We start from the raw sequence: 17,687 nt of genomic DNA, 5'->3' as shown, positions 1-17,687 counted from the left end.
GTGCCTTTTCTCCTCCCCAGCCTTGTCAAGCTTTTGAATACATACCACGTAATGAGTGAGAACTGGTATCTCACTGTAGTCTTTTCATTTCTCTTGTTAAGGAAGTTGAGAATCTTTTAATATATTAAAGGGCCATTTGTTTACCTTTTTCTATGAACCATTTTTTCATGACTTCTGCCCATTTTTCTAAGAGTGAGTGTGTGTGTGTGTGTGTGTGTGTGTGTGTGTGAGATCTTTTATTCCTTAATTTTTAAAGGTTCTTAAAATATCTGGGAGATTGCCCATTTATCAGTAATACATATTGCAAATATTTTTGGCCTAGATTTTCATTTGTCTTTGGTGTTCTACACTGAAAAAAATTCTTTTTTGTAATTTATGTCTTTTATTGTATTTAGATTTTGCATTGTAGTTAAAAAGGCTTTCCCCACATCCTAGCAATAAGGAAACTAACATATGTGAAAATATTTGCTACATGCATTAGTGATAATTGGGTAAGCTTCCAAGTAGTTTAAGAGTCCTTGAAAATCATGAAATAAGGAGAAATCAAGGAGAGGGAGGAATGGGGAGTGACTGCTAACTGGGATAAAGATTTTGGAGGGGTGTGATGAAAATGTTCTGGAATTACATAATGGTGATGGTTGTAAAGCCTTGTGAAAATACTGAAATCCACTAAACTGTACAATTTAAAATGGTGACTTTTATAGTATATGAATTACACCCCAGTCAAAAAGGAAGGGCCTGAGGAAAGTAGGAAAAGGGGAGGGAGTAAAGGACAGGGAAGCACACCAAGGAGAAAAATCACATAGTGTGTACTCTTGCTTATGTAAGCCCACACGCACTTATGCTTTTAATAAAAGAAAGCACCTAGGATATTGGGGCACCAAATATAAATTATTCTAAGGTTTTATTTCCTGACTATCCTGTTCATAAACAAATCTCTGCATCATTATGGAAAGCAGTAAGTTATTGAATTGTCAGCTCATGCTCTTAGATATCAGGTACTTTAGAATAGGTCAAATCTTAAGCTTTACTCCCATCATCAATTATATTGGACTCAAGTAAGCTGATATTTTAAAACTAAAATACATAATTTTAAGATACTAATACTATAATGTTTAGTTTATATATCTAAACTACACATACACATTTATATATTCCAGAATAAGAAATACAAAATCCTGAGAAATGCAAATATTATATAAATGGCTTAGATCAATCTAAAAAGATATTAAGCATTTACTTTAAATAATACTTATTACTGAGAAAGTAATTTTCTCACTGTAGAAAATTTAGAAGATGCAGTAAAATACAAAGAAGAAAACAGAAGTCATCTATAAATTCACTGATTATCCGAGATAATCAGTATTAATACTCTGGATATATTCTTCCAGTTGTTTGTATGTGTGTGTGCATTTGTGTGTGAAGACATTTCCCATGGTTGAGATCATAGGGTAGAAAGAGTTTTGTATCCCCATTTCCCCCTTAATATTATATCACAAACACTTCCCATGTCATTAATTAGTCTCATTAACACAACTGTAAATGACTACATGATATCAGTATTTAGAGAATTCACTCAACAAGTCCCCAATTACTAGGCATTTAGGCTATGCCCAAATTTTGCCATTAGGAAAAACACAGGAACGAACATAATTATACATAATCTTTATCCACCATTTCAGACGATCTCCTTCAGCAATATTTTTACAAGTAGAACTACTAGATCACAAGTATGAATGTTTTTAAGGCTCTTGATGGACACTGGCAAATTGCTTTTGAGAAAGGCTGTGCCCATTTGCACACCCATCAGAGGTATACTTGAGTACCAAAAGGAAGCCGTTGAGAGTCTTTTCAGATCTGAGGAAAAAGCAGTAACTTCCAGGCCAAGACACTATTTCTTATAATATGACCATTATAAAATCTTCACGATAATATCTGTACGGTCCTTCATTCTAATGAATCCTAACTGTGACCACCAACTCCCTAAGATTTATTTCCAGCAAACAATATATTTTCTAGCCAGGTGTACTGGCACAACAGAGTTAATGAACGAGAATCTCTCCTAAAAAGTGAAATAATTACAAATATGTGTGAGCTTTGTAGAAGGGGAAGATGTTAAGAAAAAAAAACAAACTCCAATTAGTACATATGTTTACACAGGATTTAAGATGCTTCACTCTGCAGCCATGACTTTGGCATGTAGAGTTTAGCTGCTGCCAATAACTTTGCACATTTGGAGTTTGCAACTTAATAGCTGTTTACAAAAAGGTAACCCCTTTTTAACTTTGTGACAGAGAAATATAAATGGCCACCTGAATACAAACGCTGATCTTTCCTCATATCTTTGTGTCTGTGGCACAGTAGTGATTTTTAAAATCAGTTGTTCAAATAAATGGACTACAATCATTTCTGTAAAAGTAATAATTATGTATCTTTATATATACATTCTGAAATACACAGAAAAGTCTGGAAGTTTCACCAAACTGTCAATAGAAATTCTTGGGATGGGGTTAGGGAGACACATTGATGGGGGTCATGGGGGAATCTCTTTAATAAGTTAATTTTATTGTACAGTGAGCACGTACTAATTTTATAATCAAGAAAAATTAAAATAAAATTAGTTATTAAAAACTTCTAGGGACTCAAGAAATAGTTCACAGTAATCTAAATTTAGAAGTATCCAATTTAGATCATTTTTATGCCTTGGGGAAAGGCAGCCACCTGGTCTCCATGGATACCTCAGAGCAATCCAGGGTACATGTATCCATGTGAGAGCTGCCCACAGTGGTCAGCCTGAAAGGTCCACCCACGGAGCTGATGCGGGGAACTGTGGAAGACAGATCCCCAGACTTCAAAGAAGTCTTTCAAACACTACATTGCTCATGTCCTTCCCAGCCAACAGTAGGGGCTCCATGTTTACCAGCCTCAAATATGCCAAAAATTGGATAGGAAAAGAGAAGAGTGAAAAATACTGGAAACGATGGAATAGAGGGTCTGAGCTGATAAAGTTTCCTGTTGTTACTGTCATTTCATAAGTCAATTTAAAACTGTAAAAATATGGGTAATTATCTTGGTCATTTAAGATATACTTCTAGAAAACATCATAACTTAGAAAAATAAGAGAATATTTGTTATTTAGAAATATGTTTTATATTAAAGTAGGACCTCTAGATGAATGAATTTCTATCTTATAGTCACTCCTGAAGCCTTTCCATTTTCATTTGCTTGGAATGCAAATTACATATCTTTTTAAAAAATTTTATTGGGGTATAGTTGATTTACTACATTGTGTTAGTTTCAGGTGTACAGCAAAATGAATCAGTTCTACATATACATATACCTACTCTTTATTTTAGATTCTTTTCTCATATGCTTATATGCTTATATGCTTTTCTCATATGCTTACAGAGTAATGTAATACAGCAACCTGTGCTATACAGCAGGTCCTTATTAGTTATCCTTTTTTTTAGCAAATTAAATATCTTTACTATTCATTTGAAGGTTGCAAGTTAAATGTTGGTTATCGATCATTGATTATTAGTGAGGAAAATAAATATCCATGAGTTTAGACGTACGCAGACACGTCAGAAGGGATGATTTATGTAGCATTATCTAGGCATTCATCTGAAATTAGTTTTTCATTGCACAAACAAGAATAGTTATATTAAGTTGCCTCAGAAAGTTTGTGAGCCCAAAGGTCAAAAACCTCACAATGAATCATCCTATCACTTCACTCTTCCTTTTCAAACTTTTATTTTTAAAGCTTCTGTGAAAAAAAAACATCATTTTGAACTTTTGTAACCTGCTGGACAGCATCTGAGGCAGCCGCCTGTGCAAAAGGCCAGATCAAAGGCCTTCTGATATCAGATTGTGTTTTCGTTTACCTCTTTCCCTCTCTGGCTCTGACAACACAGCTTCAGACAACAAACAACGTGATTGAACCGCAGAGGTAGTCTTTGCTTATTAACTTAAAAAAGAAAAGAGTCTTTTGGGTTTTTTTCTTAAACGATCACCTTACCAAAGCTGAATGCTTCTGAAAAAAAAAAGTTATTATAAAGAATTAATAACCCTGACTAGAGATCAGTCAGAGAAGCAGAGAAATGCTGTACAAAGTCCAAACATCAGAGCCATTTAACAAAACAAATAAATAAACATCAAGAAGGTTCCTCAGCAGGTCTTAAGAGCCAAGTGATGTTCCCATGGGGGACGGGCATTCCAGGTCCTGTCATGTGGTTACCCACTCTGGAGGACAGACACCAGGCCCTGGGGGTGTGGGCCTCTGGGCTTTTCCCAGAAAGAAACCAACAAACAGAAGGAAAGAAAAGAGCTTCCTATTCTTGTCCCTAAGGGCATTTTTCTTTTTTTTTTTTGCAGTATGCGGGCCTCTCACTGTTGTGGCCTCTCCCTTCGCGGAGCACAGGCTCCGGATGCGCAGGCCCAGCGGCCGTGGCTCACGGGCCCAGCCGCTCCGCAGCATGTGGGATCCTCCCGGAACGGGGCACGAACCCGTGTCCCCTGCATCGGCAGGCGGACTCTCAACCACTGCACCACCAGGGAAGCCCCATGGCATTTTTTTAAAAAAGTCGAATGGAAGAACTCGCAGTTCTCACATCTGCAATGAATGCAAAGAACTGTCGGCTGAGAGGAGAGAATTCCAAATCATCCTTTTACAGGGATAAATAACTCTGCAAGCGACTCTTAGAGTAAATAGAATTCAAGTTAAAACCATTTTAACCTGTCATTGTTCATACAGAGAAGAGTGGTTGAGAGTTCAGTCTCCAGTGTTAGACTTCCTAGGTTCTAATCTCTGTTCCTCAACATACGTGCCATGTATCCCAGCAGAAGTGACAACCTTTCCGCCTCAGTTTCCCTATCTTGGAAATGGAGATAATAATAGCACCCCTTTTTCATGGGGTGGTTGGAAGGATTTATGTGGCGTGCTTAGCCAAGTGCCTGGCACAATGTGAAGAACACTCAACCAATGTTAGCTTTATCATTATATATAAGTTATGTATTATAGCCACTATATCCTCAGCATTATAGGACCCAGGATCCCACTCAACCCACAAGCAAGATGCCAGGCCAGCCAAGAATGAGATAGGCTCTGAGACAAGCTCCTTGATCACAGAGGACAAGACATAAGGTCTCTTTCAGGGGTCGTCCCAACTCAAAAGTCTAGCAAGAATGTCCAGAGAGGGCATGAAAGTCTTCAAGTCCACAAGGATAGTTTTTAGAGAGGTCAAAGCAGCCAGCAGCACCCCCAAGACTGTTGTAAGCACACTAGCATGACACAGGTCTGGCCCGCGGTGATGGACCTGTAGGAAGGCAGTGCTTACAAGGTGAAAAACTGCTCTTTCTCTGATCTGGTCACTAGTGCTTGAAATTATTCTAACAGGGAACAATGCTTTTTAATGCCACAGAGCTAAGCCCTGGTGATTATGTTCGCATTAAATTTTTAAAAATGGATACCAAATAGCTCCCTAGTTTTGTTTAGTTTTAAGGCAGTGGACACTGTTTCTGAAAAACAGTTGAGAAAGACAGTGGGATGAGGAAAGCGTGCAGAGGAGAGATGCTAGGGTCCCTCCCCACCTCCCCTTTACTTCAAGCAAAACAAAACAATTAAAGTGGCCTTTCAATAAAGTAAATGACAAAGGCATATCACATATTTCAAACTAGAATTAATGGGTGTTGTGCAGTTCATTTTCAGTTACCTGCATTTGCTCACTGGAAATTTGTTGCGATTTCTTTTCTTCTACAGTTTCACTGAAATGCTTATAAATTTCCTGTGCTTTGCTGCAGGTATTCTGCTTCCTCAGCATCATTTCCCTGGCTGGTCTTCCATCCAAATGTCAAATGACTTTTTAGTTTTACAACTTCAGTGCCTAAGACATAACTTAGTACCACTGACAATTCAAGTGTATGTCATCCAGTATTCTTACAGATGAGAAAAAGATAGGTCTAAAAAAACTGACTAATGCCAGAATTTTGAGAACTAGAAATGTGGGTCAACTAAAGATAGTTTAGGAACTGCTGGATTCACCTGGAATGTCAGCATAAAATCTGAACTAAACCTGTTTTTTTAAAATTGTCTTTAAGATTTGCTAAAAGAATAGAAGTTGCGTTGTCAAAGTCAATCCACTCACAGATTCTGGCCATGACCCTCTAATAGTAACGTGAACCATGCTGTGAAGTGACACTCCCTAGTACTTTGGTTGCAGAGACAACCCAATGGTTCAAACACACCTTTATTGTAAGCCTGGGAAATTACTAGATTATGTGATTTTCCAAGGTCTCTATCAAGCCTGTGATTTTATGATCCTTTATATCATGTATGTACCCGCTTTTCCTCTGAGTCACTCATTTTTCTTACCTTTTGCCCAAGTAGCTTAACGAGTTTTAACTTATGGAACTATGGCGAATTCAAAAATTTTTAAATAATTCAGATTTCCTGCTAGAAAATGTCTGATACTTATTTTTATTAGTTTCAGAGTGAAAAATGCAGGATCTTGAGCCTATATAAGTAGATCATTTCCAGTTTCAAAACTCACATGTTCTTTGACTGATTGGGAATTGACTGTGAAACTTAGTGGCTCTATGTCCTCTTTTTTTTTTTTTTTTTTTAATGTCCTCACTCTTAAGTGAATTGGTGATGACGTGTCTAAGAGCTTTTAGCAAAGTTCATCAAAGGACAGTATAAATCCAAGCTTAATAAACTCTAAAACAGAGCATCATATTTCACATTCAACCAAACTCAGTCACAACAGGAAACTGTTCCAGTAATGACACTGCAGAAGAATCTCACATACCATTCTGAATGAGGGTTTGTGACCGTGTGAACCTTCCGTGGACAGCTGTCATGTGCAGAGGACTTTTACCATCTTTACTCTAAAAAATGAGAGAGAGAGAAACAATGGGCCAGTGACATCAATCTGAAACATTCCTATGGACATTGCCGGCAATGCTCAATAAAGTGTATGTGATACCGCAAGTTATTGCCTAACTTCACATTTTTTTATTGAAGTATTTACACGTGATATCACAAGTTATTGCCTAACTTTACATTTTATTTATTGAAGTATTTACAATGTTGTGTTAGTTTCAGGTATTCAGCAAAGTGATTCAATTATACATATATATATTCTTTTTCAGATTCATTTCCATTATAGGTTATTGCAAAATACTGAATATAGTTCCCTGTGCTATACAGTAGGTCCTGTTATTTATCTATAACATCACATTTTAAAGAAGCTTCGAGACGTGGAAATTATTCTAGAGAAGAAATGGGAAATTTTTAGTTACACGGACAATTTTTAAACTACCCTGGTTTAAACTGAGGAAATCATCTAAAACATTTTTTCATCTCCTGTGATCTACTGGTGAAGGTTTCCTTCAAGGAGTTTTATTTTTCAACTTTAAAAAAAAATTGAAGTATAGTTAATTTACAACGTTGCGTTAGTTTCTAGTGTATAGCAAAGTGACTCAGTTATACATATATAGTGTATATTATTTTTCATATTCTTTTCCATTATACAGTATAATGGATAGCATATGTATAGTTTATTACAGTGTTTTTTTCACCTTTTCTCTATAGTACATGAAAAAAAGGCAAATGATGTATTAACTTGTTTGGCCCTGTTTGACCTGAAGATGACTAACTTGCTATAAATCACTGCAACTCTCAAACTTGACCTGAAATCCTCCACCATTCTCTACATTCTAATTCCACAGAGGAACACCACTTTCGATTATTCCAAAAGAGACACATTTGCTGCACTTAACTCATTAGAAATCATAGGATTAAGATATGCAAATTGCCATGTTAATGATTATCTGGAAATATGCGCTGAATTTATACGTCTCTTTATTATTCAAGATATAAATGATGGCATTCTCTCTCACACATTAAGCCAAAAGATGAAAAATGTACAGAATCCATACATTAGTCATCATTACACCAAATACCAAAGTCCTACACATTTGATTCAGAAATAATCATTTACAGAATTTCTTCTAAAAATAGTGATATCCAAACAAAAATATTACTGTTATTTTAGACCCAAAGTATCCCCAACTGAGAGAATATATTATGTATTCTTTCATTCAGATATTATTTAAAAAAGAAAAGAAAATAAAGAAATTTATGTAACTATTCTTTTTCTAAGTCTCAGAAGAAACGTTTCCCTAAGCCTGAGGTTAAAATATGAGATTTCAAAAACACAAGTTCATTTTTGTGATGAAATTTAAATACGTGTGCTTTAAAATGATTCTTTCAAAAACTCTACAATGGAAAACAAATAATCACTTAAATATTTCTCAGAGTGAACCACAGACTCCTGCATCTGAATCACCCAGAATTCTTGTTAGAGATGTGAATTCTGTGCCCTAACCCAGACCTAAACTGAATCAGAATTGATTTCATTTCCAACTTTCACAGCACATTAAAGTTTAGGAGCCACTGGAACAGCTTATAAAACCACAAGGTTTAACAGAAGAATATTTATTATATCCTATAAGTCTATTCCTTAGACTTAAGAAAGGAACTATGCACAATCTGTGCCAAGGGAAGAGTTAGAGTGGTAACTGCATGTTGAGTGAAGTAAATAATCATTATAGTGAAAGGTTCTCAGGCTGATGGGGAAAAAAATAGAAAAAATAGGATTTTTTCTCCATCTTAATCTTGTATGATTATAACCTGAATTAGAAAAGATTGAGAAAGGAAAGGAAGATGGAAGTAAGCTTGAAGCTTTACTGAAATTACGTCTTTAGGGAAAAGGAGAATTAGTCAAGAAAATGAGGATATGATGCCATCACCAATCATAAGACATGATGGAGAAGAGCTCCTAAAAGCTTTCTGATTCCAGAGCCTGGGTCTTAGCTGGGATAAATGCAGACAATTCAAAAGACTAAAAAGTCTGGGAACCACTTAGAAATAAGGAGTTAAGACATACTCCCTCCAACAAAAAAGTGATGACAGCCCAAGGCTCTTAGGGAGAGAGAAAACAGAAATTGCAGAGCTGACATTCATTTGTCCCTAGATGGTGCTATTTCTTTAAATTTTGCTCCAGTATTTTCTCTTAAATTTAAGATGAAAACATAACTTACTAGCATTTAGTTAAATATATATAAAGCTGTAAATATTTCAGCGTTTAGATAATATCTTTATAAATATTTAACCAGGCACTTTTCCATGCCTAGAAAAGAGCTTAAAGGCTAGGAGTAACCACCAACCTGGTGGTCACTAACTAAATTGCTGCCAGAGAGCCAAAGCAGACGTCACCAGTTTCTACACTATATAGTTTACAAAGCTGGTCCCATTTCAAGGACAGTAAACACCATACCCTTTTCCTCCCTTGGAGTGCTTGTGCTTTTGGGAAAGGGACAAACAGACATGACCTAAGTTAGGTTAAATGAAAAGGATGGCAATATGGTCAATGGTGACGCTTGCTTCAGATCTACCCTTGCAGATCTTTGCCTGAGTTCACATGCCACTGAAGACAGACCTTAGCTGACTTTTTTTTTTCTCACTGGGATACGGGTGGCAGGAGGTCGGGAATTAGGGACAGGAAGCATTAAGGGTATCATAGCAGTCATTTTGGGGCAGCTTTGTTTATATGGTATAGGTGTAAAGGGAACTCATTTCAAAAAGCCATTGAAAACCAATGAAGGTCAAAAGACTAGTACTTTTTATTTAGCCTTTACAAGTTAGAACTCAGAATATTCAGGTTGAGACTGAGGATCCTACTGAGTTTCATTATCTGCCTGAGAAATTTTTCACATGGGGGTGGGGTCGGGTGGCAGGGAACTTGCCATTGCTGCTGCTGGCCCTAGAACTTCAGATACCAAACATTCCCTGAATGCTCAAAGGAGAAGAAATGATCAGTTCTCCCACTTATTCAAAGCTTTGCTTTTAGAAGAACTTCTTCATTTCTAGCCTCCTTCCAATTTCTAGGTGCATTCTCCCAGAGCAGATTTAGGGCTTGGAAATTTTTGTGACCTTGAGAACTTGCTTAATAGCTCTCCTATTGACTTATGGTTCAGCCATAGTCATGAAAGAAAACCAGTGAGGACTAAGAATATTTTATGACAAATATTAGTATTCTTTCAGGGCAGAATTCACCATCATCCAAGGAAGATTAATCCTTGAATTAATGAAGCGTTTCCATTCTCAGAAATCCATTCATTCTTTTCTTCCACTTCTAATGCCTTCTTTCCTCCTCCTCCCATAAACCTTCTCTAAACTTAAATACACAGTTACTCCCCAGGAAGGTGAAGGCACTGTGTTCTCTGTGGCACAGTGCCCCGTGGCGCCACAAAGCTCAGTGGCTCTGGTGGAGGGCAATAAAGTCTCTATAAAATAAATATAGCCAGAAACCCCAAAGGGCTTCCTAATTCAATGGAAGAGCAATCTAATACCCTGGTATGCAAAAAGCCATATACAGTCTAATTTTTTTAATGCTTCTAAAGGCTGGAGATGGCACGTGGTTGGCTCAGACATTCACCCCCCTCCTTTCCTCATTTCCTCTCTTAAGATCCAAGGGCCATGTCGCTATTACTGCTTACTCTTGCCTATTCCAGTTTCATCTTCAACCTCTGCAATGCAATTATAGAATATAACTTGGTCCTGGTACATACAAAGAAGGGAGCTGGTCCACTTCAGTAAATGTGTGATGGGCTTCAGTTCCAGTCTCTTAGGGTTAAGTGATCTAAAGGGCCCGTGCACAGAAAAGAACTGAGACCATAGGCAGGCGGAATGTTAGGTAGGCAATGGTAATTTCTGAATCTATCTTTCTAAGTCATATCCAGCATGGCCACGTGTTTACTGTCTTCTTTAATGCTTAGTTTGAGTGCTTCCAAAAAGAGCCTTGAGATGCTACAAAAATTACAACGTGGTCTCTCATGGAGAAAGGAAATTATTTCATATTTCCTCATGCTCTTCCTATTTGAAAAAAAAAGTAAACTTTCAACAGATTATTGTATTAAGTATTGTGTCTCTATTATTTTATAATAATTAAACTTTGTGATATCACAATATTCGAAATCAAGGACAGGGCCATGGTCAACCTAAGCAAAATGAGGGACTGTAAAATGCATGCAGGACACATAACCTTCCTCCCCTCTCCATCATCTTGCAATTTCTCATGAAGATGTCACTTTTTGTGTTTTGTGAGGACAGAGGAAAACAAAGTGAACACGTGAGTAGGTATTGGCTACATTTCAATCTGCTATTTTCTTCTAACTTTGGAAAATCTAAACAAATACAAATTGTCTTGCAATCTACAAACACTTTCAAAATCCAAGGGCAATGTGGTGCAGAGAGATAACAACCTCCAGTCAGACCGAATGGCTCCACGGAAATGTTAGATGATCCATGCACCCAGAGTTAACTAATAAAGATTCAAGAGAATTAGGATGTAGATAGAGTAGATGGGGAGACTGAGGGAGAAGGCTAGATTTGATTCAAAATCCCATTTACACAGATTAGGTAATACATAAACCCAAGTCTCAGGCTATTTTTTTAATGGTGCTTCTTATACTCTATTGATGATTAGCAGTCTACAGGAAAAAATTAACTATTAAAATTAAGTAGCTATGCTTTCCATGTCCATTTTGTGGGGGAGAAGAGAAGGCTGCCATAAACCAAGGCACCATACCTAGTTGAAGCCTCTTATCCGATCTGAACTGGCTGCTAGTCAGTTACCTGGGAGAAGTAGGTAGGTATGCCAGAAAGTGGCCTTCTAACCTCAGTATCGGGCACACTGAAAGCATCAGTTGGCATGTTTTACAGAGGAAATGGAAAGCATCAGATAACCCTGTGAATTAATTAAGGTTGGTAAAGAGAGATACTTTATCTAACTTCAATAATGTTCCTCCCTTTAGAGGAACCACAGGATGTCCCTCAGGCATTAGGATGGCAAGAAAAGTGTCACAAGTCTTGGGGACACTGACGGTTGAGCCACCTGTTTGCCTCCTGTCCTCCACCACCCTCCTCTTAGACTCTAACCCCACATGTTGGCTCTTTCCCCACCTTGGTTGCTTTGTTGCCCCTAAAGACCTTCATCCTACCTCCACGTAGGACCTTGGATGGGGTCCCCTTACAAGATCCGGAACTCTGAAATTCTCCTCAGCTAGTTTACTTTTTCATTTCTGCCTGCTTTCTACCTTCATGAAGACACTCCATCCCCTTCGTTTCCTTCCTCTCTTCCCTAACTCTTCTTTTTTTTTTTTTTTTTTTTTGCGGTACGTGGGCCTCTCACTGTTGTGGCCTCTCCCGTTGCGGAGCACAGGCTCCGGACACGCAGGCTCAGCGGCCACGGCTCACGGGCCCAGCCGCTCCGCAGCATGTGGGGTCTTCCCGGACCGGGGCACGAACCCGTGTCCCCTGCACCGGCAGGCGGACTCTCAACCACTGTGCCACCAGGGAAGCCCCCTAACTCTTCTTTTTTCATCTGTTTCTCTGGCCTTCCTCCTCCTCCTGATCCTAAGAGTGAAGGGTTACTGGAGTCCTACAGCCCCTTCTCTACTCATGCTATGAGGTACTCTCTCCATGGGTGATCTCATCATCCTTTTCTCCCAGTTTCAACTATCAATCACCTCTATGTGAATGAGATAACCTAGGTGTTTTCTTCTATTCTCTACTGCTCTCCCATGCTAGAGAATCACATTTTGCACTATTGGTTTTCTCAGACTGGCTGTATCAAAGGCTCAAAATCAGCTTCTTAAGAACTAAACTCACTGGTTTTACCTTCTAAGCCTACTCTTTCTCCTGACATCCCTCTTAATAACAATAATCATTTATGGAGTACTCACTATGTGGCAGGCATTGTTCTAAGTAATTTATGTGAGATAACTTGCTTAATCCTCACAACAGTCCCATGAGGAAGATACTACTGTTTCCCTAATTTTACAGATAAACAGACACACAGAGAAGTTGTTTATGATTATGTAATTACTAAAAGTCAAGGAAGGATGAGAATCTAGGCAGTCTAGACACAGAACTGGACATTGAATCACTATGCTGTACTACCTACCTCTTCAGCCAAATTTCAATTCCTTTTTTTTTTTTTGTGGTACGCGGGCCTCTCACTGTTGTGGCCTCTCCTGTTGCGGAGCACAGGCTCTGGACGCGCAGGCCCAGAGGCCATGGCTCACGAGCCCAGCCACTCCGCGGCATGTGGGATCTTCCCGGACCGGGGCACGAACCGGTGTCCCCTGCATCGGCAGGCGGACTCTCAACCACTGTGCCACCAGGGAAGCCCGGATTTCAATTCTTATACTCATCTTTATCTCCTCCATTTCTTGTCCAATGAAATCCCAGAGATTTCCTTTCTGCAAAGCCTCTCCCTCCGTTGGCTGTCCCCATCACCCTGTCCTCATTACCTCTTATCCAGACCCATTTCATTGACTTCCAGTTATCTTCTACTTGTCCCCTCCCTAGGTCCACTATATCTGAAATTTTTTTTTATAAAAATGAAAATAGTTTTTCTTTTTCTTTTGGATATAAAAATAACACATACTTATGGCATCACAATAAGAAGATTAAAACAAATATATTGAAAAGCAACTAAAAATCCAAATCATAATTTTGCCTTGCTGGAGTGATAACTGTTGCTAGGATACTGATGTAGATTCCAGATATTTTTCTCTTTCTATGCACATACATAGACACATACTTTTTGAAATTATAAAACTGGATCATATTTACTTATTGCATTTTAATTTTTCATTGATTACACTGGGCATTGCTAGTCTTTTTGATACTTGCCAATTTTAAAGGCAAATATTAATGTATTAGTATTATAAACGTATTAGTTTGCATTTCTCTAATGACTAGTAATACTGAATATCTTTTCATAAGTTTAATGGATATTGTATTCTCTCTCTTGTGATCTGCATTTGCCCATTATTTCCTAGTAGACTATCAGACTTTTTCTTATTGATTTTTATGAGCTCTTACATATTAAATATGTTAACTCCTTGCTTATATGTATATTGCAGAAAATTTTCCAAGTTGCTCCCCTTTCAATTTTATGTTAAGGTTTTTGTTTTTGTCTTTTTTGTTGTTTTGTTTTGTTATATAAAAGTTTAAAAATTTTATGTAGTCATATATACATTTTTTTCTTTATGTTTTCTGTCTCTGGTTTTCTGTGGCCTGATTACCGTTTCTAATGCTCAGTTCTGATCATGTGGCCTCTATAATGATTAGCGGACCCACACCCTATAGAGGCCCCAACTCCTTGGGCAGTAGATAAGTGCTCATTATTGGTCAGGTCACATTTCAGCTTGTTCCTGGCTCCTTTCTTTCATATGATTTGTACTCCAATCACAATAAATCGCTATTCTGAGAATTTGTCTCATATTTCCCCACTATTATAAATTAAATGAAAAAATATAAAAGGACTTTAATAGTGAATAGAGGAGATCATTAACATAGACTGATCCAATATTCTTGAAATTAAATCTTGAAAATAACCATTTTTCAAAAGCAGAGACAGAATACACTGAGACCTTGCTTTACAATTCCCGCGTGCTTGGGAGAAGGGAAGCTGAGGGTGCGAACAAGGTCACCTGGTATAAATCAGGATATTGTGCTACAATCTAAATGCACCTGAGTGACGTAACCTGGATCATGAAGGCTACCTGCAAAAGTTCCTCTTGCTTATCTGTTACAGTGAGCAGACTGGTTACCTAAAGTTTACCTGTCAAGACCTCTCAACTCCTTTGCTTGCCATTCTATGTATCTGGAATGTCCTCTCTCAAATTCTCTCTATCCCTCCTCATCTCAACTGATATCAATCTTCAGCTCAAAAGCAATCTCTAGTTTTGATGCCCAAGCAAAAAGCAAGTCAATACTTACTTCTTACAGTCTGCAGCACTTTATTAATTTCTCATGCCACTCATGACACTCTCTCTTGCCCCATGATTATCTGAGTACATTATCTCCTTGCCATATCGTAAATTCCTTGAGGGCACCTTGGAGTATACACCCAGTACCAAACAGAGGGCACTAGGTAGTCCTCAGTAAGTTTGCTGAGTAAAGGAATTACCATTAAAACCAGATTAATATCATATACTTGAAGCCACTATCTGGGGTTTACTCCAGGAAACCATTTGAGAAGCTCCTTGGGGGGCCTCGCGGGTTGGAAGCAGACCTGAGGTCGTTAGGTTAGGCTTCCTTTTCATGCTCAGCATCTCTGCCCCATCAGCTCAACATTCACCTCAGTATTAGAATCTCGGCCAAGTCCACATCCCTGAGACCCAGTATTTGCTCCCATATATTCACTAAGCTACCGAGGGCACGTGGCTAGAACCTCAGTGTCATCCACTGGTACCACCACTGCTGCAGAAGTTTCCACATCACGACAATATAGGATAAGTCCGCAAGAATCAGGACGCTTAGAGTTACAATTCACTAATTGTAATTTACAGCAGGTGAGTTTGCTCAAACAGAGCCTCAACGCAAAGGTACTTCACACTGAGAGAGGGAGACTGAGAGAGAGTCATACCTGAATGTTAACATCCGCCCCGTTGTTTACTAATAGTTCAAGACACAAAGCACCGTGTGTGGAGGCAGCAGCAAAATGCAACGGGGTGAACCCGCTGGTATTGGGCTGGTTCACATTAGCACCGTAGTCGGTCAGCTCGTTGACTACAGCATCCTGCCCATTGTAGCAGGCCAGGTGGAGGGCCGTGTTTCCATACACGTTGATTTCATCAATCTGCAAATGAGTCCAACACAGGCGATTAAAAGCACTGAAGCCAATTTACTCCATTTCCCACCAAAAGCCTACCAGCTGTGCTGGAGAAAGGAAATACCCTTCTGTCAGTGTGATCATTCAGAGCTTACTCTTGCCCCAGCGTGGTCATCCTGGGAAGCTTCTCACGCGGAGGTAAAGCTCAGCAAAACGTGAAAGTGACAAAAAGTGAGCTGGGAGGAAGAGTGAGAGGTTTCCACTTGTGGCAAGATATCTTTCAGCTAGGGAAGGGACAAAAAGGGAGAGGCAAAGCTGCCTCAAAACGCCAGAGGAGAAATGAATCGGGGGAGCAAGAAACGAGCCCGGATCTCAACAGCGAACAGAAGAGGAAAGGGTGGGAGGTGCTCAGGGAGCTGCTGTGGGGCCTGAACTCAGAACCCGCTCTGCTGACACCTCAAGAGGCCACATTCTGGTGGCTGGGCTGTGGAGCTGCCCTGGTCATTTAGCCCCCAGCTCCCTCTTGCTCTCCCAGACCTGCCCTGACTGCTGTTATCACCATCTCACTATCTCAGCTCGCTTTTCCTTTCCTCCGGGACAGCCTCACTACTGCTCCCACCCTGCTACCTAAGGAGAAGGGGGTGAGGTCTACTTCTCCAGCTCAGCATGTTTGTCATTCATTTCTGCTTGGAAGCCACGATTTAGAAGGCTAGGTTCTAAAGATGGGATGATGAAACCTCGCCAGTCTTTTAAAAATGACTGGTGGATATGTATCCTAGATGTTAAAATATTTCTCTATGTTGATATAGAAAGTTAGTCTGTTTCTGGCTTTCTATGACTTAGCATATGCCCCATTGCCCTTCATCAGTTGCCCATGTAAACTCAAAAAAGACAGGATGGTAAGAAATGAGGGTTGTTTTTTTTTTTCCCTCTTGAATTAAAATGCAAACAGGATTTAATTTCAGAACAACAGAAAACCCACAAAGACACAGGATTTAATTTCCGAACGACAGAAAACCCACAAATGCACCATGGGGTGATGCCTGAATCATAGCTCACCTCCACCCCCAGATTCAGGAGATGCTTGACAACGCTGATCTGCCCGTTGGAGGCCGCAGCATGCAGGGGCGTGTAGCCCTTCTTATCCTTACACGTCACTTCCGCGCCATGGTTAACGAGCAAAGCCACAACGTCCAGGTGGCCTGTAGAAACAAAGCAGCAGAAAACATCGTTAACCTTTATAGGACAATTTGACAATTCATTCCACCTGAATTATCACCATCAGCTTTTACTGCCGCCAGCATCTTGCTAAGCTGTTTATAAAAAGCTGCTTCATGGCAAATATCCAACAAATATTTAGGGAGTACGTACTATGTGTCAGGCATCATGTAAGTGCTGTGGGAAGAAAGAAGATGATTCACATGTGAGCCTTCTCTTTAAGGAGGTCGATGCCTGTTTACAAATAAATAATGTGGAGGTCCTGCCAATATGTTAGAACCAGAGACTAAAAAAAAAATCACGTCAAATGAAAGCAATGCTTTTGAAACCAATTGCCATTCTTCACTGAAAAGTCTAACAATGACAATTTGGTTTGGAAAAACTAATGAAAGAAAAAAAGATCAATTAATCAGAACAGCTCCAGATTATTGTTAAATCATATGCAACTGCTGCTGTTTGACCCTTTTCTGGGCCCACAAAAATGGCAACTTCCTATGGTTCAACTTCAAGTTCTCATGAATTGCTGGCTAAACTGAAAACCCTTCTAGTTACAACTCCTGTTGGCATATTTTCTAGAATATCGTCCTTTGTTCTCTATCTTGCTACATATACAACGATAAATGTATTTGACCTTTATTTCCTGACTAAAGATTGTTCGATGCTTCAAGATCATTGCTCTAAACATTGTTGATAACTGAAGGGTAGAAGATGAGTACTGGCTCCAGGGCCTAAAGTGTGTGTGTGTGTGTGTGTGTGTGTGTGTGTGTGTGTGTGTGTGTG

General features: G+C 39.0%; 1 protein-coding gene across 2 annotated transcripts in view; it reads right to left on the bottom strand.

The window, feature by feature from the left end:
* Nucleotides 1-17,687, bottom strand: part of ANKRD44 (ankyrin repeat domain 44) — a 325,912-nt gene that overhangs the window by 106,843 nt on the left and 201,382 nt on the right. For both annotated transcript variants that reach the window (XM_029224527.1, XM_029224528.1), the window contains exons 7-9: nucleotides 16,749-16,891; nucleotides 15,504-15,716; nucleotides 6,807-6,885 (exon numbers count right to left, since the gene is read on the bottom strand). In XM_029224527.1, the coding sequence (XP_029080360.1) occupies nucleotides 6,807-6,885; nucleotides 15,504-15,716; nucleotides 16,749-16,891 (435 nt within the window). The remainder of the gene's footprint in view (nucleotides 1-6,806; nucleotides 6,886-15,503; nucleotides 15,717-16,748; nucleotides 16,892-17,687) is intronic.

Source organism: Monodon monoceros, unplaced genomic scaffold (assembly GCF_005190385.1).
Source record: "Monodon monoceros isolate NGI ecotype Baffin Bay Population unplaced genomic scaffold, NGI_Narwhal_1 Super_Scaffold_16, whole genome shotgun sequence".
NCBI classification, from domain to species: Eukaryota; Metazoa; Chordata; class Mammalia; order Artiodactyla; family Monodontidae; genus Monodon; species Monodon monoceros.
Note: the sequence above shows the minus strand (reverse complement) of the source record. Positions and strands in the feature narration are given on the sequence as shown.